The following is a 25,683-nucleotide window of genomic DNA, read 5'->3' on the forward strand; positions in this document are numbered from 1 at the left end:
AAGAACGCAACGTCAATAATCCTCCTACATTTACAAAAGAAAGCCTTCAAAAGGTGCGACCACACAATGAAATGTTCCATTTTATATTTTTATGTGATAGATACTGTAAACAAAGCAGAGCAGAACCGTGAGGTGGAGGGAAACATGGGAAGTCTTTTGGGGTTCTTCTCCAAATGTTTTGTATCTACTGATGTTTTTAAAAATTCTTCACTGGATAATAACTGGAGCTCAGTCAGATTGGAATGAGAGAGAGAGCTGGACTTTGACTAGGCCATTCCAACACATGGATACACTTTGATGCTTGTAAATGGCTCTATGTTTAGTCTTTTGGAACTGCGTGGGAGTGTTGGAGTAGTGGGTTAGAGTAGTGGACTTGTGCTCTGAAAGGTTGCAAGTACCCGGTTTGATCACCACAGTCTGCACCCCGGGTTCCTGAGCAAGACCCTTAAACCTACACTGCTCCCCGAGCGCCACACAATGGCAGCCAACTGCTCCCCAAGGGGATGGGTTAAGTGCAGTTTTTTTTTTTGCACCCTTTTAGCTCACTTTTAGTCACTACGGAAGAAACACACCCACACATTAGAAAGTTAGTTTTTTCTGCTTTTTATCACACCACAATTTATCATTGGAGCTTGCCATGATGCTGTTTGTTCACTGATGTTCTGTAAAAACCTCTGAAGCCTTTATAGAAGAAACTGATTGATACTGGGATTACGATTTATGAAGCTGAGTTACATTAGATTTGATATAGGGGTATCAGATGGAAAAGCATCTTCAATCCCTTAGTATTAAATATAAAATCCCCAAAAACAGAATATTTTTTGAATACTTTTCGGATGCCTGTTGAAATATTTCTTACCTAGTCCAAGTGGCCCAGGTAATCCTGTCAATTTGAATCTGTTCCGTGATCTGCCGCCCAGACGGCACCTCATAGACGAGCCGCTTGTAAGCACCTGTGGAAATCTGTGCAACAACAACAAGACTTTGAAATAACATACCAACAAAGGGTATGAGATTTGGTATGAATTAGGTTTTTACCTGGATGTAGGAGCTATCTGCAGAGAAATCCATCTGCATGACAAAGCTGGGAATGTCCCTGCAGCAGTTGATGCGGTTCAGCTGCGGGCCGAGCGTCAGGTCATAAAAATCAACGGCGCACTCGGTGGAGCCGACAGCCAAGAAACGGGAATTTGGACTGAACCTGCAACCAAAATATGAAGTAAATTTGTAAAAACGCAGCTTTTACTTTTTCACCGTAAAAATCCACAGTTAAAGAGATTCATCAAAGTCCACCATCATTACCTGATGTCTTGTATAGAGGAGCGCCTGTCTCTTTTCTTGCCCCAGATTTTAAGCGAAGCAACCAGCAGGATGATGAACTCTCCGTTCTTCATGCCGATGGCCACCATGTCCCCCTCAGGACTGTAACTGATGGTGTGCGCTGGATGGCCCAGGTTTACCTTATTCAGCATCTTCTGTTTTCCACATTGGGACACAGAAACTCAGACTTAGCAATATTTAAAGAAACAATTGATGGGAATGCAAGCTAAGACAGTCAAGCTGAATCACCCTGACCTTTTCCGGGATGTCCCACAGACGAACGGTGCCGTCCTCAGCGGCAGAAAGGAAAACGTCTCGTGAAGGATGGGTGCCCAAACCCCAGATGGGGCCGTCCATGTGTCCGTTCACCAGAATGTTGCACGCTGCATTCTTCTCCCCCACTTCAATGATCTCAGCGTTCCTGGTGCCCACCAGGATTTTACCCTGTTACAAAAACAACTAAAAGTCACCAGAAAGCAGAGGAAGACATTTAAATAATTACATATAAAAAAAAACAGTATTACCTTTCCTCTGCACACAGACCGGACGCAGTCTATGATCTGTCCGGTTTCCAGTCGAAAGGCTCTGCAGCGTTTCAGCTCCTGGTCCCAGAGCTTCAGAGCACCTCCTTCCTTTGATCTGGAGAAAGATTGTTGCTTTCATCAGCCAACTGATATCACAGCATACCTACCTTACTGGTTTATTATAGAATTTAAAGCCTTGAGAAAAATACATTTTCAAAGACCTTCAACACATTCATAGGAAAAAAAAAACTAGAAGTAGTTCATTTTCTTTTTAAATTTGTCAGTCTCTTATGTCGCTGTGAAGGAATTTCAGTCCAATCTGAAATTCTCTTAATCCTCATAAAGTCACATCACAACGCTTCGGTCAGGAAGGTGTCTGGACACTTTCCTTACAAACACTTACTGAGATACTTTGTTCAACAGAGGAGTTTATCTTTAAAATGATATCTGCAATTTGCAGTGACCATGTGCTGGAATCACCTCTTCACTGTCGTGCACAACAGGTGGTTTGAAGCATTAAGATAATCCTCCTCACAATACTGCATTGTTCATTATGGTCAAACAACTTGAGCTAGGTGTTTCTTGTCCAAAGACACCTTTGCTGAATCTTATTTTCACTGCTGATTATTTTAAAGCCAGGTTATGCTGCCATATTATTGGAGTAAGAAGAGACATAAGCAAAACTATGGAAAGCTAAGTCGTTCAAAAACAGGTGACTTCTGACATGTGGACAACACAGGACTAACGCATGTTTTGTGCTCCGCTTGTAAATTGCCAGCATGTTGTCTTCGCCTTTAATCTCTCTGATTTCATGTGGTTATGAGCCATTCTGCTACTTGTCCAGTTTGAGCTGGTAGATGTTGTTTTTTTCCATTTGGCTGCTGAGTGGTAGAGTTCTTATAAGCTCTTGAGGTTTGCCATCTAAAGAGCACTTCTTTTTATTGGCATCATCTATAAAGCACACCAAGAATGAGCCTAAGTTTATTCAAATACAAAACCCGTTTTAACAATTATCAAAAGAAAATATAACACAATTTTATCTGTAATGTAATAAAATTGAAAATGAACAGTTGCAATAATTTTTACCCAGACATTATTGTTTGTACAAATTTACTTCTGGACTGTGTGGAAATCTATGAAAAATAAAATTAATGTAAAGTGTTCCTCTGTTTGTACTTGTCTTTATCCTATTTATAGAAGTAGATATAGTCAATTAAATAGCACTATTATTATGTGGAAATGTAATTATGCTTTCTAAACAAAAAATAGCAGATGTTTGGACACCATCTTGTGTTGTTATACTCTATAAAAGAAATAACAGCTGCTATTTATACCTGAACTGCCTCAAAGGGTCGTCAAAAAAAGGAAAACATTAATAGCAACGAAATATTGATAAAAAGGAAACCCTCACCTTTTCTTTTTCAGTTGGCTGTTTCTAAGAATCAGAATTTTTGATAGCTTATAGTCTTTGCTTGTCCATTTTTCCCAGCAGTCTTCAGAACTCCTGTCTGACTTACAATATCTAGTTTTATAATAGAAAAACGTTTTTTGTTGAAATGTGTTATACTTCAGGATTAAATATTATTTTGAGATCCTAACGTTGGTTACTTACATTTCTCAAGTTCTACAAATCAAAACACTCTCTTGCTTCTTTACAGAACTGCAAGCAGCAGCTTTTGCCTGTTTTAGTGTAGATAATATTTAGTTTTTTAATTGGGACTTGCTTCGTAGCCTAATATTAATTGTAGTAACTGGGGTATTCAAGCACAAATAACATTTAAATTTCGCACTTCAAGCACGCACACATACGGACTAGAAAACAGCCAATCAGGAAGAGAGAAGGCGGAACTTAAGGGTGGAGTTAAACAGTGCAATACAGTTATGTGCTGATAAATTAGATGTGCTAAGTTTTTGCAGCACTAGTGGTTCGTTTTTACGACAGTAGGCTGACAGGAAAGGGGGTATGAGAGGGGGAGAGACATGCCTTTAAAGGACCACAGATCGGATTCGAACCCGGGTCGGCCGCGTCGAGGACTAAGGCCTCATTACATGGGTCATGCGCGCTAACCACTGCAACACCTGCACGCCCTAGCAGTGCTAAGTTTAAGGGACAAGAAAAACTGGGCAGGCACTCAAAGCGGCAGCAGCAGCTACCAGGCAGCTGAGCTGCAAAAGGAAAAGAAATGACTGCTGCAACAACACTGTATTGTAAATTATAAACATGTTATTCACATCAAAATATTGGTAGGGACATGACCCTATCATCCCTATCCAAAGCCTATGTCCATGCTTATAATCAAACTTAATTTTAAAGTTAAAACTATTAAGAAAAGGTCAAAATTTAATGAGGTGCAATGATTTCCTCTCTAAGGAATTTAGCCTTCTCCATCCTTATTTTGAACAATCGTGATCAAATTTCTTCTTTACACCGTTCTAGCTGGTGGTGATCAATAAAGAAAAATCCCATGAGTGCGTTGAATGTGTTGGAAAATGTTACCTTTACCAGGGCTGACAGTTAACACAGAAGTACTTACGGTCTTTCTTTGCCTCCCGTGACGATGAGGCCGTCCCTCAGAGTGGTGTACATAGTGAACACGGGGCCCGTGTGAGCTTTGGCCACTATTCTTACCAAAATGTGTTCCCTCCAAACACACACATCCCCACTTATGGTACCTGTAAATGTCAAGTTATTCTGAAAAGAAAACAAATCTGCACTAATCTAGTGGCCTAAGAGAGCAGAGCAAGCAATGCAAAAAGACTTCACAGCATGTTTGAGCAGAGCGTTACAGATTTAGAAAACAACCAGTGGCAATTTTACATTCTTTTTAATTTTTTTATTAAGGAATGTGGCAAAATCAAATACTGAAGGTAATAGTTACTTACAGCTCCAAATGCTACAGAGAGCATGGTTTGCATCCGGGCGTCCTCTATGGAGCTCAGCACACCTTTCTTGCTGAGCAAAGCTCGACCCGCTAACGTCCAGAATCGCACATGCTTAATGCCCACTGACACAAAGTGTGTGTCCGAGTCAGGACGAAATTCTGCCACAAAGATCCTCTGTGTGTGACCGACCCGGCTGGCCACTTTGGCACCTAAGGTGATTGGAGGAGAGCAGCTAATATTAAGTCCTCATCAAACCAGAGTAGAAAGGAAAGACCAGAGGGGACGTTTTTTCTCCTGCTTTACCTTCCTGCCACTTCCAGATAGTGACGGTGTGTTCAGGGTCCAGACCCACTGACAGCAGGAGCCGTCCTGTGGCACTGAAGCTGACGGAGCAGACGCCACCGGAGTGGAAGCAACGCAGAACAGACAGCGTCTGCTTGGTCATGGCGTCCCACACATGGATGGAGGGAGAGGTGGCTGGAAGCGGATTAACACAATAAATTATATATGTAATTTTATTTTTTGCTTCTGGAGCTTTACTTAAATTTCCTCTTATTTAAAACAAATTAAATGATTGTGGTGTGATTTGCGTATTGACTTATGCAAATTCCATCTTTAAAATCACATTAACAGCCATTAGACGGCAGTAATCTAACGATCGTAATCTAACGATCGTAAAGGACTGCCCAGTGTTTAACAGATGATAATACCCTTATGGATTTGGAAAATGTCTTACCTGACATGTCGCCAGTATCACCTGTAAAAGCAGAAAATGTGAGTTATTTCAATAGTCACCAAACATTTTTACCCAGCAGAAGAGGCTTTAGGACTATGAATCTGAACAAAAAGAGTGTTTCAATTTACAGCTTTCCTTCATTACTGCCTGATTTATCCTTATAAAGTAAGCTTGATATTTTTCACATTTTGTTTCCTGTTTAGACATATAGCAAAAACAAGCTCTTCATTTGAAAATGAAGGAAAGGGATGCATATTTTTTTATAAACATTAATGGGAAAATAGCATCTATTTGTATTCGGCCAATACTTTGTAGAACCGCATTTCCATTCAACTAAAGCTGCACATAATGGGGAGCGTCTCATTTTGCTTTGCATACCTTGAGCTGAAGTTTTTGTTTTTGATGCTGCCACCACCGTATATCACCATAAGATCAACCCCAATAGACCTCATTAGGAGCCTGGACCTCATTAGGTCCAGGCTGGTGAAAACAAGTTGGAATTATAGGAAGTCCACTCCCACATCTGGCCTCTACATGCTGGACAGATCCAGAAGAAAACCAGACGTACAGCTGCAGAGCCCACCCAGGGTAACTGTCTGCTTTCTTTTAACAATCGCTTTCTCCTTCTCACTTGCATAGAGGCCTGATATGTATAATGCATCACTAACCATAATTTTGTCAGCAGTTTCTCCCACCTAGGCAGCTCCTCTGTGCTGCTTCCCTGATTAATGCTCTCTTTGTTCAGCCTGACAGTTTAAGTGGACAGCCATGTTTTGGTAGATCTGCAGTTAGGGTTAGAGGACGGACAGCAGGGAGCTCTGTGACATGTTTAAAGCTTGGGATATTATTTTCATCCTCTACCTCTGCCTTAAATCTCTCACTTATGTTCCCTGGTCTTCATGATGCTAGATTTAAACTGACAATAAAAACACACAAAGATGGACTCTATTTAGCAGTTAGATGCCTCATAATTACATCTGGTTGGACTGTTTTTTATTTACAGGAGTATCTATACAGAAGGCTTAATAAAAATCCACACTACAAATCTTCCTAATTTTCCTTTTACTTCATAATTAGCATTTTTTTTCACTTGAATAATTAAAGAGATGCTTCTGTTGTGTATTTTAGTCTCAAACTTTCCAATGTAAATATCTGTGCTTGGGGGCATTTAGCAGATTTCCGCTCTAAGTCATTTTTGTATATTTGTACCTCAGAGTATTTGATCCCAGGTATCATCATCAGTTTAATAAATCCTTACATTTTGAGCTACAAACAAAGAGAATGACTTTTCCCAAACATACCTACTTGGCCCGTTGCCACCACATTGGGAAATTTTGGGTGTTGATTGATTGTCAGGCACAAAATGTCATCACTGTGTTCAACATAGAAACTTTGGCAGGCTGCGGGACAAACATAAACAGAAGAAAATGAAATAAAGCTCGATTCATTAAGAATATCCCCTTTTGTCTTGAGCCTCTATTTACAGGTTGTCAGGTTGAGCACGATGCCGACTGAGGCCGTGTGGTAGATGATGTCCGCCCCCTCGTTCAGGTAGTGCACGTTGTTGCGGCAATCATTGCCACGGTAACCAAACACCAGCTCCAGAACTAGGTCCTGTGGGAGAGAAGAAGACAGTCTGAGAGTCAGAAAGGTTAACTCCATGACAACAGAGACGTGTCCAGAGCCAGCTGACGGCACAGATGATTCGATTACAGCATGGCCACAATCTCCCATGGGGCGACGAATGAATGGACGGCAAGCAAGCGGCATCTTCAGCTGAAATATAAGCTATGCACTGTCCATCATGGGTTTGTTTGCATTAGTTCGCCTTATTTTGGTTAGGATGTGCAGAAGTTACCTCAATGGGTCTCTTCTTCTTGCCCACATTGTTGGTCTGCAGCTTCTCAGGCTGTGGCAGCGCTCTGCTGACAGGAGGCCTGGAAAAGACAGCTGGGATATGACAGGGCTCCTGCAGCTCATGATGGCAATAAAGAGGATGATAATGATAGCAGTTACATTACACCATATGAGTGCAAAACATTTAGTGGGCGCAATAAAAAGGAGAAGTAAAGGTTGGAAATTAGTCACTCTCACTAATCTGCACTAATTGGCTGAAGCCCATAAAAGCTGTGTATACGGTAGAGTGTAATGTTTCCTCACTATCTGCATAGAATAGGTAATAAGATAATTATGATGGATATAAACAGGAGGTAAAGCGATGATTCAATAATAAATGGAGGAGAAAGGGTGGGAATATATAAATAATAATGGTGCTTTCTACTCCTTTTTGAGTTTATTACAGATTTGCTTTATTTTTTGTTTGTATTTAAATGTTTGAAGTAAACCTTTATCATCATCTCTCATATCTATTTATTTGATTCCAAGCAGCCATATTTGCTTTGTAAATTTGAACTCTTGAAAACAGTGATTTTTAAGCGTTTCTAAAGTTTTATTTAGACTTTCTTGGCGTACTGTGGATATTTTGTGGGGGAAAAAATGTCTTTGACTAACAGTACATATTTTCTTACTGCCAAAATTACTTTCTGCAAAAACTACTTTCAAAAATCACCTTATAGAGAGCCTGAGTCTTTGGAGGGAAACCATCTGGATTCAAACGACATGCTGAAAACATCTTTATTTCTATCTAATGAACAGCAGCTTTAACAAGATTAAAGGTTTCTATGTTACAGGTGAAAAGAGATTAAAAATTCTGTGAAATGAGAGGAATGGCACTGCATAAACCATAAGCTGAGAGTAAACAAGAAAAAAAAAACAATTAATTTTAGAGGTTATAAAATATTATTTAAATGTTGATAAATATCTATAATATCTTATTTAAACTCTCCGGTTTATAGGTTTCTTTAGATTTCTACATGAGAGCAAATGTTATGATGATGATGATGATTACCTTGACCCTCTTTATGGCAGCAAAAACAAGAAAGAAAACAAAATTAGAAAAATTAATCCCTCGCTGCATTTCTCTCTGCTGTTGAAAACAAAAATAACCAACCTTCAGCTGCTCTGGACACAAAATATTAACACCAATCAGCGCTGTTATATAAACACACAGTAAATGGGTCTAATTATGAAAACTGCTGGCCAGAGGAAGCTGCACAGAAAGCTGTCATCATTAAATGAAAAGAGGGAATGTTAAAATTAATCGCACTGAGGCACAGGATGTCTTTCCCACATTGTAATGTAAACTGTTAATAGATTAATATGACAAATAAAGAAACAGGTTCTTCAAACGGACTAAAACCACACAGTAAGATTTATGAATTGTTAATATTTTTCATATTAGATGTGCATTGAAATGTGACTGCTCAGAGACAGAGAATAATAAATCCACCTTAAATGGACAACTTTTATTACTGAATGTTCAATTTGAAAGATGGAGAGAGTCAAATTAAATGTCAGAAATCATTTTTAGCCTAATCTGTGCAGCTAAAAAGATCTGCAAAACAGATAAAACGGCATTTCAGTCTAAACGGGGCATTGCAAAAGGCTCCACTTTTTACCCTGTTAAGAACTTATAATGATGCTTCATGAAAGACTAAAAAGCGAACGGTGCAAAAGTTAGAAAAAGGGGAAGAATATCAACTTTTTATAAGAAAAATACAAAAAAACTTTGTTTGCTGATATACCCTTATAGAAAGATCCAGCATGATTTATTCTGCTGTTCGGTAAAATCGACAAAAAGGATTGCTAGACAGCATTAGAGAGCACACAACATAAAGACCCTTGAACACAGCAGGCAGATCAGGGAGAAAGTTGAGGAGATATTTAAGGCAGAATTAGGCTACAAAACAGTTGTTCTCAACCATGTTCCTCAGGGAACCCTGTCCTGCATGTCCTGCACGTTTAAGGTGTTTCCATCATGCCAGAAAAGAATGGATGATTAACCGGCTCATTTGAAGCAGGTGTGCCGTAACAGAGTCATTTCTAAAACACGCATGGCAGGGCTCCCTGAGGACCTGGGTGGAGACCCACTGCTATAAAACTATATCCCAGCTTTGAATAATTATCTGATCAATTCCTCATCCATGTACAGTATGGAGACAGTTTGCTACAACTGAACACTAGAGGTAGAAATCACCTAAAACATGGATGGAGGTTCACATTCCAGTGGTACAAGAACCCTAAAAATACAGCCAAAGCTCCAATGCAGATCAGAGCAATTAAAAATGTGCTAACAATGGCCTAGTCAAAGTCTAGCACTAAATCTAAATTAGAATCTGTGACGAGAACTGAAACTGTTTGTTCACAAAGGATATCCATCCTGTTGGACTAAGATTGAGATAATTTACAGAAAAGAATGGATCTAAAATGATAATCATAATGAACTGCGTTGATTTAGGAGGCCTGGATAAAATTCAAATAATCCTTTTCAAATTTCTTGTGGGGAAGTGAAAAAAAGAAGTATTTTAAAAAATCATTGATTGAAAGAGCATACATTCATGCTTCCTTTGTGACCTTTAGTGAGACGTGTCCTGCCTTAACAACCATTCAAAAACATTCAAACTATTAGTGGATATACAATTCAGCCTATGAGCCTAAAAGTTAAAAACATACTATAATTGAATTTGTTTTGGTTTTCAATGGTTACAGCTTTATGCCTCCTTCAGAACCAGCACACCAGAACTCACCTGACCACCCCTTGCCTTCATGTGGTAGAAAATAGTGGATAATCAGAGATGGACAGCCATTAAAGGAAAGAAGAAGAAGAGCAGAAAAGGCAGAGTTAATTCAAAGGAGAGGGAAAATGAAGAGAATTCACACACAGGGAAAGAAATGATTGGAATAAAGTTCCAGACAAAGAGGATAAAACTCCATCACAGTTGGGTAATAAATACCTTTCGTCGATGGAGGGCTCCTTCATCTGCAGATGGGGCTTCACCCCCGTCATTGGTCGCATGTTAGTAGATAAGGCTTTGATGGTGTAGTTGATTTCGTTCTCCCTCGTCACGTCACTGTCGTAACCTTATAGAACACAAAAAAATGGCATCTTTAAAGTAACAACGACACAGTTTGAAGTTTTAGACCCCAAACAGGAGTTCATCTCTTGCCTCCATCGTCCTCGCTCTCGATATCCGACTCCTCACTGTCGCACGGTTTGAATTCCCGCAGGCCCTCGGGCTCGTGGGCCCAGATCATGAGGCACGTGTCACCCCCACCAACTGTCACCAAGAGGCTGTCATCATGGGTCCATCGCACATTGGTAACATGTGTGCTGTGCGCCACATAGCGCTTGAACTTTGCATACTTTCCCTGGAGGGAAAAGAAAAAAAATAATTTTAGCAATTGTGATGATAACACATTAGCATAATATTTGCATGAATCCAAAAACTTTTGTTTGAGACTTAAAAAATCTGCATTGCACAGATGCACATTTATTGGCACTTCTGGATTAGATCCACCAAAAAGCCTTTAAGAAATATTTATTACATATATATAAACCATTAAAATACACATTAGAAAATCCTTCTATAAGTATGTGTAAGGCAATGTAATTATTAACTATTACCTTGACAGGGTATCTGAATAACTTGACGTATCCTAAGTCGTCCCCTGTTGCTAGCACCCTCCTGTCATTGCTAAGGCAGGCAGCGGTCACCTCGGCAACCTCGCTGATCACAGGCCAGGCGCCTTCAACAGACGGCCCCAGGACACACGTCCACGTGCTCCAGTCGATTTTCTCCACCTGAAACAAGTCAGTAGAGATTATTTCAGCAAGGCTGCCTTTTAACTAAATCGTTCAATGTCAGACTAACAGCAAGGTACCTCTCTGCCCACCTACGCCGAGCTGACACTAATAATATAACTGTTTCATACAATATATCCACTTTTCTAGATCAGTTTTCTAGATTTGGTAAGGAGAAATAAAGTCTGGCATGGATTTGTTTTCAAATGTACTACCTCTTTGTGGAATGACAAACATTTTTACACATTTTTCCTTAATAGATGGTTCAGATCAGAGTAGAGGGAGAGAATCAGACGGCTTTTGGGAAGTTGATACAACAGCAGTCTAATCAGGGCTTACAGACGTAGGAAACAACAACAGACGTTGAGGTTCATCACACTGCTAAGCAGAATTATCACTGGAAATCTTGTGGCAAGGTAGGGAAGCTAGTATTTACTAGTATTTACTACTTCCACCTTCGTAACATTAACCATCTCAGTTCCTCTCTCACCACTCACGCTGCCTCTGTCCTTATCCACAGCCTCATCACCTCCCATCTTGATTATTGTAATTCTCTTCTTTTCGGCCTCCCTCATAAATCCCTCCATAAACTCCAACTTCTTCAGAACTCAGCAGCTCGTGTCATCACCAGAACCCCCTCTTTTCATCATATTTCCCCTGTCCTTCACCAACTTCATTGGCTCCCATTTCAGTTCAGAATACAATTTAAAATCCTTCTATATACTTTCAAAGCCATAACCTTGCTCCTCCATATCTGTCAGACCTCCTTCACATTGCCACCTCCTCCCGCTCCCTTAGATCCTCCTCCTCCATCCACCTCAGTGTACCCCCAGCTCGACTTGTCACCATGCTCTGGAACTCACTCCCTCCTGACCTCCGCAGTATTGACTATCTCCCCTTATTCAAAACCAGACTCAAACCCATCTATTCCAGCTCACTTATTTGTAAATACACTGCTCTTGTCCTTCCCAATAACTGTTTTTATGTTCCTGTATTTGTATTTTTTTATTTTCATTTTTATCCTCTGTGAAGCGACCTTGAGTGTCCAGAAAGGCTCTGTTAAATAAAATGTATTATTAGTATTATTATTTTTATGAATGTCTGAAATTTCATGATTACCGAGGCTGAATGTAAGGAGATGATGCGGTCTGAGCAACTGATCTGAGCAACGAGGCACTCCTGACCCTCGTCAAGACCTACTGATGAACTAGTACCAGTTTAGCGTGGTTCGGTTGGGTCTGGCACGGTCCGGTTCAGTTATGCGTGCTATTAACACTCAACAGTTATCTTGGTTACCAGGCTCGGACCGATCTCCGCATGGTTTCAAACAGGTAGTGTAAATGGGGCTTAAGTGGATGGAGATGTCCTAGTAGCTTTTAAGTTGTTCCTAATTTGCTCCATTTTCAGACAACACACTGAACAGGGCTCAATGGGAAGCTTAAATCAAGGTTTTAACTCCAGGGAATCAAAGTAAAATTAAAGGTTAAATAAAAATGGGTGCCAGATTATCCCTAAGAAAGATTTTTTTTTGCTACTGGTAAAAAAGACCCCATAAAAGAATTAGATAGAGAGATTTGGGAAATTAATGTAAGAAATCAAAGCACTTGGAAATACAACAGAGTGTTTTTAAACTAGTATAACCAGATGGAATCTAAATTCATTTTACCAGATTATGTGAAAATATGTGCTTATCTGAAGCATAAATGGAAAAAAGGGACTTGTGAAGCTCATTTGATCAATTCTACAGGAGACTAACGTAATGAATATGAGGAGAAGATGCCTCAGGTGGATGTGTCATTCTCGACCTAACGCATCTATCATCTACGACACTTATTTTGTAAATGCTCCCCTTCCGCTGTGCGCCTCGCAGGTGCCTAAATGTCACGACGGATTATCTCAAGACCACCAACACTATCCCACTTCCCTGGCCTAAATTAGAACGATACTGGTGAAAAATGGGCCGTGTTAATGCTTCAGTGCCCTTCGCCGAGTCTCGTCTGATCCCGAGGGGGAAAAAGCGGGCTGGAGGCGCCAGAGACACGACTGCTCCTCCGTATATCCTCCTCCCTCCCTGCTTACCTCGGAAGCAGGGATGGTCTGTCTTTTGCCACGAGGAGCTTCGAAAAAGAACAGCTCTTTAGCCGACGTGTTGACCTGGAGTAGTTTTCCTGTGAATAAAAGAGTCCAGAGACATTTTTAGATTATTCACAACTGTTTCTCAAAAGCAAAATGCAATAAAAACAGTGCTTCAGGGGCCCTGTTCACCTCTTTTGTCCCAGTCCAGGTGGGTGATGTAACTGAGGCATCCTTTGCACACTCCAACCCGTTTGCTGCTCATTACATTGTAAATATCAACAAAGCTGTCTCCTGAGGCGACTGCAAGGTACTTTCCGACTCCTAAGCCAACAAAAGATAACAACAAAAGCTGTAAATGAGCCTTCAGCCAAGATTTTCCATAAGAATTTCAAAAATTCCTACCATGTTTTTACTTAAGGGTAAACCAGTCTGCATACAGTATGGACTGTCATGTAAGTCGCTATAGTTTGAGGTTTTATTTGATTTTTATAAATTATTCTCATTCAGTTTGGACAAAAATAACCATCCTTTTTGTCAGAATTGGTGGCGCTCATTTAAACTGGTTGGTTTAATTGCACTGAGCTGCCCTTTAAGCATAATCCATACATTTTCACTAAGGTTCAGGTCAGAGTAATTCCAGAAACTCTGATTTACTCCGAATCAAGATTTAGGATCAAACTTGTATGTAAAACGCTTCTTGCATGAGACACATCAACTCCGATAAACAAAATTCCTGTTCTAAATCTGTATTTGTTGTCTTGTCTGACTACTTTTTCTTTTTTTTTTCACAGTATATCGATAAGCATGTAATAACATGGTAATAACATAGCAAGTTACACTATATTACTAGGTAACAAGAAAAACTTAATAGAAAATTTTGGTAAGTACTATTACCAGGTAACTCAGTCATTGTACCAACAGCAGTAAATGAATGAGTTAGTTATCTAGTAAAATGCAGTGTATTACCTGACATGTAACAGAAAACCGAACCTAGAAGACAACAAGCCAATCTTCTTAACTAAACCCTTTTTCTATGTATCTTGAGTTCAGTTTTATAATGCTTTATTTACCTGATCATAAGTTACAATTTACTTCATAATCTTTTGGTAGGTGGTGGCCAAAAATAGAAACCATTTTGTAGTAACCTAATGGTAATTACCCACCAAATGTGTCCATTGTGACTTAGTAACATATAATTGGAATAATTACATGCAGATAATTATTTTGCAATTATATACCTAAATTTTTGGGTCATTTACTAAATTAAGTTTTTCTTGTTACGAAGTAATTTAGTGTCACTTGCTATGTCATTACCCTATTATTATTATATTATTGATATACTGTAAAAGAAAGTTTTACCGAAACCTATTCTCAGAAGGTATTTGGTTTGATCAAGTCAGTAGCTGAAAGTGTCCATCAAGCTAGATGGTGTTGGTTAGAAACATAATCAAATAAGGGAAACGACATTGGGAATTAATAAGGGATATATTGGAAAACAATTTGTTTTTTGTTTCATTAAAGTTCTATAACTATTCTACCATGGAAAATCAGCCAAAAAAGACCATCAAAGAACAAAATAATATTAATGGTATTTGTTACCCTTTATATAAATCTATAAGATCTACTGTAACTATAAAGCTTAAGTATAAAGAGATTAAAATGTGATCCACTCTTGGTCAAGTTTCAGCATTGGGTTCTCAGCTGTGTGTTGAGCAGAAACAGTGATCGTTTAACAGCAACAGCCTGTTTTGTATCCTGAAACCTTCGTTGATACTAAAAGAAATCCATGGATGTTGTGAAGAAACAGTATCCCTTTGAAGATTAAGTGTGCAGACGAAAGAGAGTTTAGTTTCCAGCTCTCACTTTGTCGTCCCCCACTGTTTCTCATTCCCCTCTCGCTGCTTCTCTGTCTGGCCTTGTTACAGAAAGCTATTAATTTGGGTCAGGCCTGCAGCAGTTCTCTCCCCCCGACTCACAGTGGGAGGGGGGAAAAAAAACATGTATACCTGCTGATATTCAGCACAACCTCCTACATGGCGTACACCTAGCTGCTCTGAAGGGCATGGAGATTTAAGAGGTCTATTTACATCCGGAGGAGTTTTATCGGCTGGTAAAGGAATGCGTAGGTGAGCCGCCAACCTGGAGAGAATCTGATATCGGAGATGATGTCCTTGCGGTGGTGGAAGGACACCAGGTCTTCCAGGGTGTCTGCATTTACAATGAGGAAACTGCCGTCGTTCAGGCCCACCGCTAAAGCTTTCCCATCCGGGGAGAAGCAGCAGCAGCGGCCGCCTGTGGAGGAGAGAAGTTGTCTGTTGAAACCAGCACACCGTCTGACAGGAAAATGCAGTCATCCTTTGGTGATTTTCAAATGTGACAAACCTTTCCTGAGTTTGCGCACAGCCAGCATGCAGTGGCTGGGTGAGAGGTCCCATATGCGCAGGGTTTTGTCATCGCTGACGGTGGCACAGAGTGGGAGGTGGGGGTGAGTGGCCAGGCCCCACACCTCGCCCTCCATATGACCCTGCAGATACATCCCAGAGTGTACATATTTAATCTAAGAACACATGAAGAGGGATACCAGGGTTTTTAGAGGCTAGAAGCAGTGATCTTCCGCCCACTATGCCAATATAACCTTTAACTTACTATACTGTCTTCACTGCATTATCAAGGTCTATCACTCATATTCTGATTCCACTAACATAGCTGCCCTGGCTCGCCTGTTACCTAGAAACCAGATTCAAGGGCAAATTTTGTTTCTTGTCTCACAGGAATTGATCCTGGCTGTTAAAATGCGCATCAACAGGCCAATACCATTTGTTCTTGTCCACAATCAAGTGAAATTCAAGGAAACTTCAGAACCACTAAACTAAATTAACAATTTCTTTATTGATTGACACTAATTCATCATAATTTATAAGTACTGCCCATTAATCTCATTAATGTTTCACTATTGTTATACACCTGAAAAGCTTAAAAAAATGTGCCTTAACACCAAGGATAAATTATGTGATAACACAAAAAAATGTATTTACTTATTATTATTGTATGTATTTATTCTTTGGTTAAGTGCAGATTGCATATATGATTTAATATTTATCTGTTTTGACAAAGTACTGTCAAAATGCTGTTATTGATTCATAAAACAACACAGAGCAAGAATATTTGAACAATCAGCTTCTGGTTCACTTAAAAGTTCCAAGCCTGTAAGCTCCAGTAATGCTCTGCAGGGCCTTGCAAAAGGCATTTACATCACTTAAACCTTTCCCCGTTTGTCACATTTCAGCCACAAACTGTTTTTTGTTAGGATTATGTTAGAGAATGTGGAAAGGTTGTAATAATATGAAAATTAAAATAAAACATTAAAAAAATAATCAGAAGTGTGTGTGAATCAATAATCAGATTTTACTGCACACACAGCCACAACACTTTTGCCAAGTTGTTTAATCTCAGCCTGATTGAATGAACTGCTTCCATAAACTATATTTTTTACACTTTAATCAGACTCTTCGTTTGCATAACAGCTTTCTTGTTTGTGTTGAAGAAAGGCGGTCCCACAGCATGATGCCTCCACCACCGTGTTTCTATATGAGGCATTTTCAGGATGAGTCCGTTTTTAAACCACACATCGCAATTTGCATTAGGGCTTGTTACAACACAAAATCCTAATAATTACACTGAATGTAATGTGACAAAATGTGAAATAGTTGAAAGGGTGTGATTACTTTTTCATACTGCATTGTGTATTTTTTGTTATCCCCACCTGGACCAGGAGAGTGATGGGGCCACTCTTGTCCACCTCCAAGATCTCGCCGTTCTTGGTCCCAACAAGGATGTGGCCGTGGCCGAGAGATATGGCACGTATGGAGGGGTTGTCCTCTAAAAGGAGCCCTGCAGAGGGGGAGGAATTTCAGAATAAAGTCTTGAAGCAGAGCGGCTTTATTTGTAAAAAAAAAATCTTGTATATTTTTAATGCATTTTCATTTGATGGTTGTATAATGTAAATGGAGAGGATGAATGGTGATGGATAATTGGGAACAGGATGACCTTTTTACCTTTGGAGCCTGGAGCTAGGACTGCTCTCTTTATAGCATAGGTCTTCAGGCATCTCTCGAAAGTGTCATCCCACAGAGCTACTATACCATCCTTTCCACCGGTCACAAAGCCCTACAGGGAAAAAATGTCACAGTGCTGTAATACAGTCCGTTTTCACATCCCACCGTCAGAGCATAATATAACAATTTTCTCCACACAATAAAAGTAGAAAGCTAAACAGACTGAGTCTTTAAATCAAATGAAAATAAAACACATTCCTTTGGCTCTGTAACTCACTTTTTCAAGAGCATGCATGCTAAAAACAGGACCATCGTGAGCTTTGACAGTCTTCATAAGGAACATGTCTCTCCAGATGCAAATGTCCCCCCCACATGTTCCTGAGAACACCATCTCCTCCGACCAACCGTACACTGCACACATCATCGTCTCCGTCTTCCCCATGTTCCCCTTGCGTCCAATTAGTCCACCACCTGAAAGAGAGCCAGACAAACGGTGAACTGCCTCTGAAATGTGTCAGAGCAGAGACAGAGTTTCTGCTTGTTAGAGTCTAATTCTATGAACGTCGTTAAAAAAAAATGTCATCTTTACCAGCTTTATGCCAAAACTTCATGTGTTTCACACCAGCAGTGATGAGCTTGTCAGGTAGGTAGGGATTTATTTTGACAACAAATATCTTGTCCTTGCTTCCTCTGAAAGAGAAGATGCAAATAACAAAGCATTAAAATAGCACCTTCAACGTTAGTCCCACAGTGGTACATTTTGTTTAAGCGCTTCTCCTTCCTTAACATACACAACTGTTCAGTGGTCTTCAAATTATTTCTGCTCTATGAATTTTTCCTAAATTTTCCCAGGTTTCAGGGAAAAAAATAATAAAGAGGTGCACAGTCATGAGTCCAAGAGTTGTAGCCCCTTCTTCTTTACCGGTAAATAGAGCCCCTACTATGCTAGTGCATGTACAGACTGGTAATTTGCTTGTTTATCTTTGCAAAACCTGTCAGATTTGGTGGAAATTATAGGTAAACATCAGTTTTCCAAATCTTCTCACAGCTTTTTATTCAGATTTCAATCTCCATCCCAGTCTCAAATCGCTTGCAGCCTCTAACAGGATTTCTGCTCAGGATTTATGTTTAGCTCCGCCTGTTAGTTCCCTGTTAGTTGCTTCAAAGTTTCCATCCTAGTCTATTATGTATTTGTTAAACCACCTTCCCCTGCAGCCTCCTTGTCTTATCCATCCCCCTCTTTTCCCAGCTAAAGAGGAGACAGTGATGCTGTACAAGCTGGCTCTGTCAGGCTCCATCTCCCTCTGTGCGAGTCACTGCACTGCACAACAGGGGTCTGCAAAGGAGATTAGTGCTGCTCCAAGCTGTCCCTGAGGTACATTAAGAGCCTTGGGAGCAACCTGCATCGTACTTGCTCTAAAACGGCCAGGAGGGGTGGATTTCAATGGAATGACTCAGCAACAATAAAACACCTGTTCATAATGAATAGATATTTTGGCAGCTTTACAGGTCAGTTGCTTCGATTGTAGCCTCTGGGATTTGCAACTTTTGCATTCAAATAGAAAGTTGTAAGATAATTGGACACGTTAAGCTTTATAGAAATTTATAATGCAAGGCTGGTGAAATAATCCAATTAGCCAAATTTTGGTGTTTGGTGTTGTTTATATTGAGGGTTAACATAACATGGAATAATCACAATAACTGATTTACCATGAAAACATGAATTTAAGGACTTTATGATTCCTCTTCGATTAATTCTATTAACTTAGCTTCACTTAAATGTTTCTAATCATGAAACATATTTTAATACCAGAAGGATATTAAACTGTGACTAAACAGACTTGATGATCACCGAAGGTCTTGTGGATCAACTAGTTGATTTCCTCTTTCTGTCTTTTTTATTGGATCCTAATCCTTTAACATAACTGAGGCAAAATATGCCTCAGGCTGATTAGATGTCCTGAGTTCATTTTCACCCTCCTGGATGGCCCCCTTTCCCTGACTAGGAAGGTTCACCACTCTCCCATGTATTCCCCGCCGGTGGATTGTGGCTCTCCATGTGGCTTACAGGATTTAGATTTTAAATTTTTTCAGATCAGAAGATAATATTTAACTATATAATATTTTAAGGCATTCATTTTGTCAGACACACTGTATTTATGTGATTTCTTGATTTAATATGTATGAAAATCTAAATTGGAATAATTAAATTGAGGCTTTTTTTTGCCTCAATTAAATTATTCCAATTTAATCATCTAATCACTGTTTAATCTTCATTCAGCTCTTATGTGAAAGTTGATTTACAAAGTTCTTTAATAAATGAAACTACATGAAAACAACATATTTACTTTCCAATTTACTTTTCCAATTATACCTGCCTGATATCAAAATTTGTTTGATGATCTGAACTAGAATAGAGAATAGAATTCAACTTTATTGTCACTACACTGTCACAGTACAAAGCAACAAACTTCACTCTCTGCATTTAACTCATCCCTTTAGGGAGCAGTGGGCTGCCTTTGTGTGGCACCCAGGGAGCAGAATGGGGTTCAGGCTCTTGCTCAGGGACCCAGAGTGGCAGTCTGTGGGAGTGGGGCTTGAACTTGACAAAAAGCAAAGTAAAGATGTTGTTTTTTTCCTTTGAACTTTTTATCTATTTCATTTTGAACCCATTTTCAAAAAGGACACCGTCATCTCTTTTCACAGTAAAGATCTACATGATTTGCTTACTTGCACTTTATTTTTATTATGGATCCAAAGCAAAGCCCCTGCAGCAAACTCCTGCTGTAACCATGCAGCAGAGTTTAGTATTACACTTAAGGAACCTCGTAATATAGAGAGCCATTTCCTTTCTATCATCTCCTTTTAATCAGCTTTCAGCTGCAAAGTGGCTCCAATTTAGCCTCATCTATAAATGTCCATATTTAAGTAAGTCCCACTCAGCTGAATTAACAGAGAGGCTGGTTAAATCTTTAAAGGTGTACAGTCGGACCAGGCTGCAGCTTCAGCCATGTGATGTAGCTGTATTAAACTAACCGCATGGCAGAGAGCTTCTCCCCTTTCCTCCAGTCCCACAGCACGATGGTGTGATTGTCATCCAGGCCGACCGAGGCCAGACGTTTACCATCCGCTGTGGAAGAAAAAAAAAAATCCCTTTAGCACATTGATGATAAGAAAACCAGTCCCCACTTTGCTGTACTGAAGTTTAGTTCTCATTAGCAACATAAAAGCCCTCCAGCAGTTTGATCTGCAGCAGGCGGTTCAGTGATCTCTGCCACTCGTCTATCTGGGCCTAATTAAAGACAGAGAGATGAGGAGCTCTACCTTAATGCTGCTAAGACAACCGTGACTAGAAGAAAGCAGAAATAGATTTTTCAGTGTTGTTTCTGAATTATTAGCCTTGTGAATTGATCAGTTCAATTCCTTACAAGGTTTTTTCTAGCTTGAAAAATCAGAATATGTGTGTGTGTGTAGCCTGCTTTACAAAAGTTTTAACATCTCTCATGTTAGTACTAAGATGAATGAAAATGCAAAAATCCATATTCATTTTAAAATTCATTGCAGAATTTTTATTCTCTTCCCTCTGAAACCAGTTAGAAAAGAGACAAGCTTATGGCATCTCTAGTCAGATCAGACAAATAGAACTTAACTAAAAATAAGTTATCTTTGTCTACTAAAAAAGATATATAGTGTATAAAAGAAATATTTTTGTGTATGTCAGTGGGAAATGAAAATAAAAAGATTTTACTGAACTTAAATTGAACCCTGGTGCTCAGAATATTTGGCAGCATGATTCATCACTATACTATTCTATCAAACCTTCGATTGCATTTTTTCATTACTTTTTGTTTTCTTTTTCTTTTTTTCCAGCAATGCCTTTCTTTCTGCCAATCTTCTATATAGCTCAGATTTGTAAGGGTGCAAAACTAATACATTAGCTGCCTTATTGACAGGTTCTCCTCCAGAGTTACTGGAGGCTTCTTGGCTGCTTCTCTGATTAATGCCCACCTTCCCTGGTCTGTCAGTGATGTGGGCGGCAAAATAAAGGTAGGACTGCAGTTGTCTTTCACTCTTCGTATCCAAATGTCAGCTTATTAATTGTCCTATGAGATCTTTAAACCCCTGGCTTTTGTTGTATAGCCAAACAGGAGTGAGACCTGCCAATTACTTTATACCTTTCAGTGTTTTTCTTTAGTCTATTTGATGAGTAAACCTCAGTTTATAAACAAAACAGCTGTTTTTGTACTGAAATGCGATGACACTTCTACACAATTTTTTAATCATTAGTTGTTGTTTTTTTTTTTGCAAATATTTGTTTGTTGCAACAGATTTTATTTCCAGGTTTCAGAATAAAAGAGGTTTAAATGTAAATGTACGCCATCCACCATACGTTGGTCTTTCCATCTAGTTTTCAATAAAGTACATGAAGATTTTTTGAAATTTAAAATAAAAAATTAAGAAATCCTTTTTTTTTTTCTTTTTATTTTAATACTTTAACAAGGTAAAGTGTATATTCCATCTTGAATAATTGATCATTACCTGAGAAGTCGAGGGCGCACACACCTAGCTGGTGAAAACCCTTCAACACAGACATGGGTTTTAATGTGTCTGTGTCCCAGATGTGGACTGAGGAATCTCTGCCAACCTGGATAAAAAAAAAAAAAAATCAAAGAATCTAATTAATAAAAGCAGGTGCAAATTAGAGATTAAGGTTATAGGGGAATAGAATCACCTAAAATTTGCTTCTTTTTTTTTTTTTTTACCAAAAAGCCTTACGTTCTGGTATTTACCTGTCCTGTTGCTACATAGTCTTTCAAAGGGTGGATAGCCAGACAAAGGATATCATCATCATGGCCCATGTAGAATCGTTGTGTGTTTTGTTGCCTGTTGTACACAACTCCTACAGCAGCTACATGGTAGACAATCTCCCCAGTTTGGGTGTAGAAAAGGTTGCTTCTGCAATCGTAGCCCCTGTAGCTATAATGAAACCATATAAGGACTGATGTTTGTGATAAAAAAACGGATGCAGCTCGGATGTAAAAGATTAATTTCATTTTTACCCATGTATGAAGTGCAGCTTGATACCATTCCCTGGTGCTCGTTCTCTTTTCTTCATTGCTGTTGTTCGATGTTTTTCTTTGCACTGCTCTTTAAGCTGAGGTAGATCTTCTTTATATACCTGAATGCGATTAAAATATATGTTTAAAGCTGCTAATAAAAGAACCTGATTTTTGCAAACTGTGTTTAAAGCTATGACAAACCTGCCGCCGATATGTGAGCTGTGTCTCTTGCTCAATTTCCGAGTCCATTTCAGGCACATCTGACTGATCAGAGTCGGATTCTTCGCTGTTAGAATCCGCCAAGGTCTCTGCAGAAGAGAAAACAAGTTTACATAAAAGCCTCAGAGGAAAAAAAAACAAATCGACTACCCTGCCTCATTAGAAAAACCATCTAATACAAACAACAGCCAGTTTCCCTCGCAGTGCAGCTCGATCATGTGATAACACCACAACATCTCATATATATTAGGCTGTCATGCTTCATGGTGACAAACGCTGGAGACAAAATGTATAAAAACGCCGATGCAGCACAGCGAATCCTTGCCAAAGCTGGCAGCTTAGGGCGACTATTCACAAGATCCATTAGGAAAATTAAAAGGAAAGGCAGTTAGTATGTGGTGTAATTCCATAGAGCACAGCTACACCCTCCTTTAAGGAAAAATATGACTTGAGAATGACAAAGCAATTATACTTTCAAGCTCCATTGGCTTTTATTGGATTGGTCTTAATTAATGCGACGGATGTTCCTTTGGTGCACTTTGAAAAAAAAATGACAGTTTGTTAAAAAATAAACTATAGGGAGTAATCTGTCAGGTAGTTGAAAACATTTTTAATCTCTAAAGATTAAAGTCAAAATCCTGAGATTAAAGTCATAACTCTGACTTTTTTCCAATATTACACTGAAATAAAACTTAAAAATCAGTTAACTTTTTTTTTTTTTTTTTTTTTTAGTGGCCCTAATCCTCTTCCATAGAAGAAGAATTCACTATCAGAAAAAAAAAAAGTAAACGATTATGAAATAAATTTTAACACCACTTTATTGATCAATTTTGCATTGGTTTATTTACATCATCATTGCTTTAAAATCTGATCACTGAAAACGGTGGCAGTCTAATTTCACCTTGGGGTGCGATATGAAGAGCCTCTTTCGACTTTCTTTCAGGGATAAACTTCCACTGGAACACTGAGTGGTCGGCCCCACCAATCGTTACGACCCACTGGTAGTCATGTGACCATCTGACATTAGTTATGTGGGCTGAGTGACCTAAATACTTTTTGAATTTGGCACCTAAACTCCAAAGAAAAAAGACACGTTAGCAGAGTTTGACAGAAATATAATCAAAGAGGAATATATATATGTTTATATAATTCTTACCCTTTCTTATGCATGGGTATCGCATCAACTTAACCAATCCATAGTCGTCTGCAGTTACTAACACTTGGTTGTTAAAATTGGCATCAACAGAGTTGATGTCATTGATATCGGAGTATTTGGGCCATATTCCATTGACCTCAGGCCCCAAAACACAGGTCCATGAAGCCCACTGTACCAGCTTCAGCTCCTCCTTGTTGGTCACCTCTTTCCCACCTCAACAGAAGACACTTTATCTCACAAAAACAGCTATGTCAATAAAACGTCTAAGAAAAATGCGAGTTCATGGCTGTGGACTAACTTGGCATCCTGTAGAAGAGCCGTCTGCCGCTGCCGTCATTCGTCTGCAGGTATTTGCTGTCTGTAGACCAGTCCATGTGTGTGATGAAGCTGTTAGAGGAAATGCACTCGCCCACTTTCTTGTACCTCTGAACCACTCCATAGATGTCCACTGTGTTCTCATTAGAGCCGACAGCCAAGTGAGCCCCATCAGGGGAGTACTTCAGCTCATGAATAGCCTCCTTCCGGTCCTTGACGTGTACCACTTCTGTCATGTCCCTAAGAAAAAGGAATTAAGTAGATAAAGAGCTTAAATGAAAAATAAATAACATAGCTACACATTTACAGAGGATTAAGAAGCAAAATGTATTTTTTGTCCTTTGTGGGACCAACCTGACTCGAAGAACGGTGAATGAGCCATCCTTCATTCCCAATGCAATGTGTATTCCATCAGTGCTCACAGCTGCACAGCGGATTGGCTCCTCCATGTTACATCGAGCAATCAATGCATGATCTATGAGGCTCCATATCCTTCAGAAACAGAAAGGTGGGAATAAATAGGAGTGAAATTACTCAGCCAGACACAATCAGCTGGACCCAGACAGAAGAGTAAAAGTGAAGCGAATCTCTAGTCCTGAGTCACATCAAAGAAGCTACAAAAATATTATTTTTAACGAGATGTACATTTCTGTCTGATATGTCAATCAGAACACCAAAAAAACAAACAAAGAACTACAATTTTCTTTTTGGGGTTACACTAGCTATTGTACTGTTTATTCAGCCAGACTGTTCACTCTGTTATAATTCACAGCTCCAATGTTAAATAAAAAAAAATAGATTGTGAAATGAAGAAATACCTAGAAGTTTAAAAAATGGTTTAACTCTACTAAGTTAATAATCTTAAAATCAATTCCATAAATGTACTTAAACCTAGTTAAAAGGTAGCCAAGTCAAATGAAACTGGTTGCATGGGTTAGATACTGTACATCATGAAGCGTTATGTTTCATCCCTGGTCAAGAAGCTCTAACTCACCAGTTTTTTCTGTATACGAGTGTTGGTCGGACTGCCCTGTGCACCCCAACGTTTTACCACTTGAATCTTTTTTATTTTTAAAGCTATCTTGAGTTTATCCCCCCCATTTCTTGTCTCTTATTTTTAGAAACTTCCTGTTGGTCATTTGTCTGTTAAGGCCACTCTTCATCTGTTTTTTTATGCCTTTATAGAAATTACATTCTGGAGATATGCTGACGTAAGGCCGTCTTACATGCTTGTCCCTAGATAGCCATAGTTTTCTGAACATGCGCACTTTCAGGCATATATCTGTGGTGAGCTACGGTTTCAGACAGTCATTGAAGCTCACATTTCTCACCACGGTTCTTTGAAAATGTCAGGGGGTCGTAAGAGAAAAAGTGTCGACTAAGTGTATGAGAAGAAAAGAAAGGCCTCAGAAGAGGCAGATATATCCCAGAATGCTTTGCGCGGAGAGCTCTCTCTGCAAAGCATTATAGGATTTGCTGTCACAGCTGCCTGCCGTCATCATAGGCTGTCGCTACCTGACATAAAGATGGCGCAGGCACATCACAGTGGAGCAGGAGTTACGTTAACAACATAGAGCAAAACCACTGATCATCTGTCTGAACGGTCAGTTAACTGAGTTCACTATAAAGTCCAATATA

The 25,683-nt window shown here is 39.3% G+C and overlaps 1 protein-coding gene across 7 annotated transcripts in view; it reads right to left on the bottom strand.

Moving 5' to 3' along the window:
* The window catches only part of eml5 (echinoderm microtubule associated protein like 5), a 59,555-nt gene that overhangs the window by 2,806 nt on the left and 31,066 nt on the right, over nucleotides 1-25,683 (bottom strand). For 2 of the 7 annotated variants that reach the window (XM_015386882.1, XM_015386885.1), the window contains 34 exons: nucleotides 24,400-24,537; nucleotides 24,029-24,285; nucleotides 23,731-23,943; nucleotides 23,476-23,643; nucleotides 22,557-22,663; nucleotides 22,356-22,474; nucleotides 22,086-22,272; nucleotides 21,835-21,940; nucleotides 20,332-20,425; nucleotides 17,885-17,985; nucleotides 17,573-17,766; nucleotides 17,296-17,407; nucleotides 17,004-17,131; nucleotides 15,623-15,764; nucleotides 15,380-15,532; nucleotides 13,430-13,561; nucleotides 13,244-13,332; nucleotides 10,988-11,164; nucleotides 10,530-10,731; nucleotides 10,317-10,443; nucleotides 10,110-10,124; nucleotides 8,372-8,380; nucleotides 7,322-7,400; nucleotides 6,948-7,077; nucleotides 6,765-6,863; nucleotides 5,464-5,484; nucleotides 5,031-5,204; nucleotides 4,728-4,936; nucleotides 4,379-4,536; nucleotides 1,845-1,959; nucleotides 1,576-1,764; nucleotides 1,303-1,475; nucleotides 1,039-1,201; nucleotides 860-963 (listed from right to left, as the gene is read on the bottom strand). In XM_015386882.1, the coding sequence (XP_015242368.1) occupies nucleotides 860-963; nucleotides 1,039-1,201; nucleotides 1,303-1,475; nucleotides 1,576-1,764; nucleotides 1,845-1,959; nucleotides 4,379-4,536; nucleotides 4,728-4,936; nucleotides 5,031-5,204; nucleotides 5,464-5,484; nucleotides 6,765-6,863; nucleotides 6,948-7,077; nucleotides 7,322-7,400; nucleotides 8,372-8,380; nucleotides 10,110-10,124; nucleotides 10,317-10,443; nucleotides 10,530-10,731; nucleotides 10,988-11,164; nucleotides 13,244-13,332; nucleotides 13,430-13,561; nucleotides 15,380-15,532; nucleotides 15,623-15,764; nucleotides 17,004-17,131; nucleotides 17,296-17,407; nucleotides 17,573-17,766; nucleotides 17,885-17,985; nucleotides 20,332-20,425; nucleotides 21,835-21,940; nucleotides 22,086-22,272; nucleotides 22,356-22,474; nucleotides 22,557-22,663; nucleotides 23,476-23,643; nucleotides 23,731-23,943; nucleotides 24,029-24,285; nucleotides 24,400-24,537 (4,584 nt within the window). Of the gene's footprint in view, nucleotides 1-859; nucleotides 964-1,038; nucleotides 1,202-1,302; nucleotides 1,476-1,575; nucleotides 1,765-1,844; nucleotides 1,960-4,378; nucleotides 4,537-4,727; nucleotides 4,937-5,030; nucleotides 5,205-5,463; nucleotides 5,485-6,764; nucleotides 6,864-6,947; nucleotides 7,078-7,321; nucleotides 7,401-8,371; nucleotides 8,381-10,109; nucleotides 10,125-10,316; nucleotides 10,444-10,529; nucleotides 10,732-10,987; nucleotides 11,165-13,243; nucleotides 13,333-13,429; nucleotides 13,562-15,379; nucleotides 15,533-15,622; nucleotides 15,765-17,003; nucleotides 17,132-17,295; nucleotides 17,408-17,572; nucleotides 17,767-17,884; nucleotides 17,986-20,331; nucleotides 20,426-21,834; nucleotides 21,941-22,085; nucleotides 22,273-22,355; nucleotides 22,475-22,556; nucleotides 22,664-23,475; nucleotides 23,644-23,730; nucleotides 23,944-24,028; nucleotides 24,286-24,399; nucleotides 24,538-25,683 lie in introns of those variants that run through there. The other 5 variants (XM_015386887.1, XM_015386886.1, XM_015386884.1 and 2 more) reach the window with 4 other exon arrangements.

The sequence above is a fragment of the Cyprinodon variegatus genome, unplaced genomic scaffold (assembly GCF_000732505.1).
Source record: "Cyprinodon variegatus isolate N-32 unplaced genomic scaffold, C_variegatus-1.0 Scaffold379, whole genome shotgun sequence".
In the NCBI taxonomy this organism is placed as follows: Eukaryota; Metazoa; Chordata; class Actinopteri; order Cyprinodontiformes; family Cyprinodontidae; genus Cyprinodon; species Cyprinodon variegatus.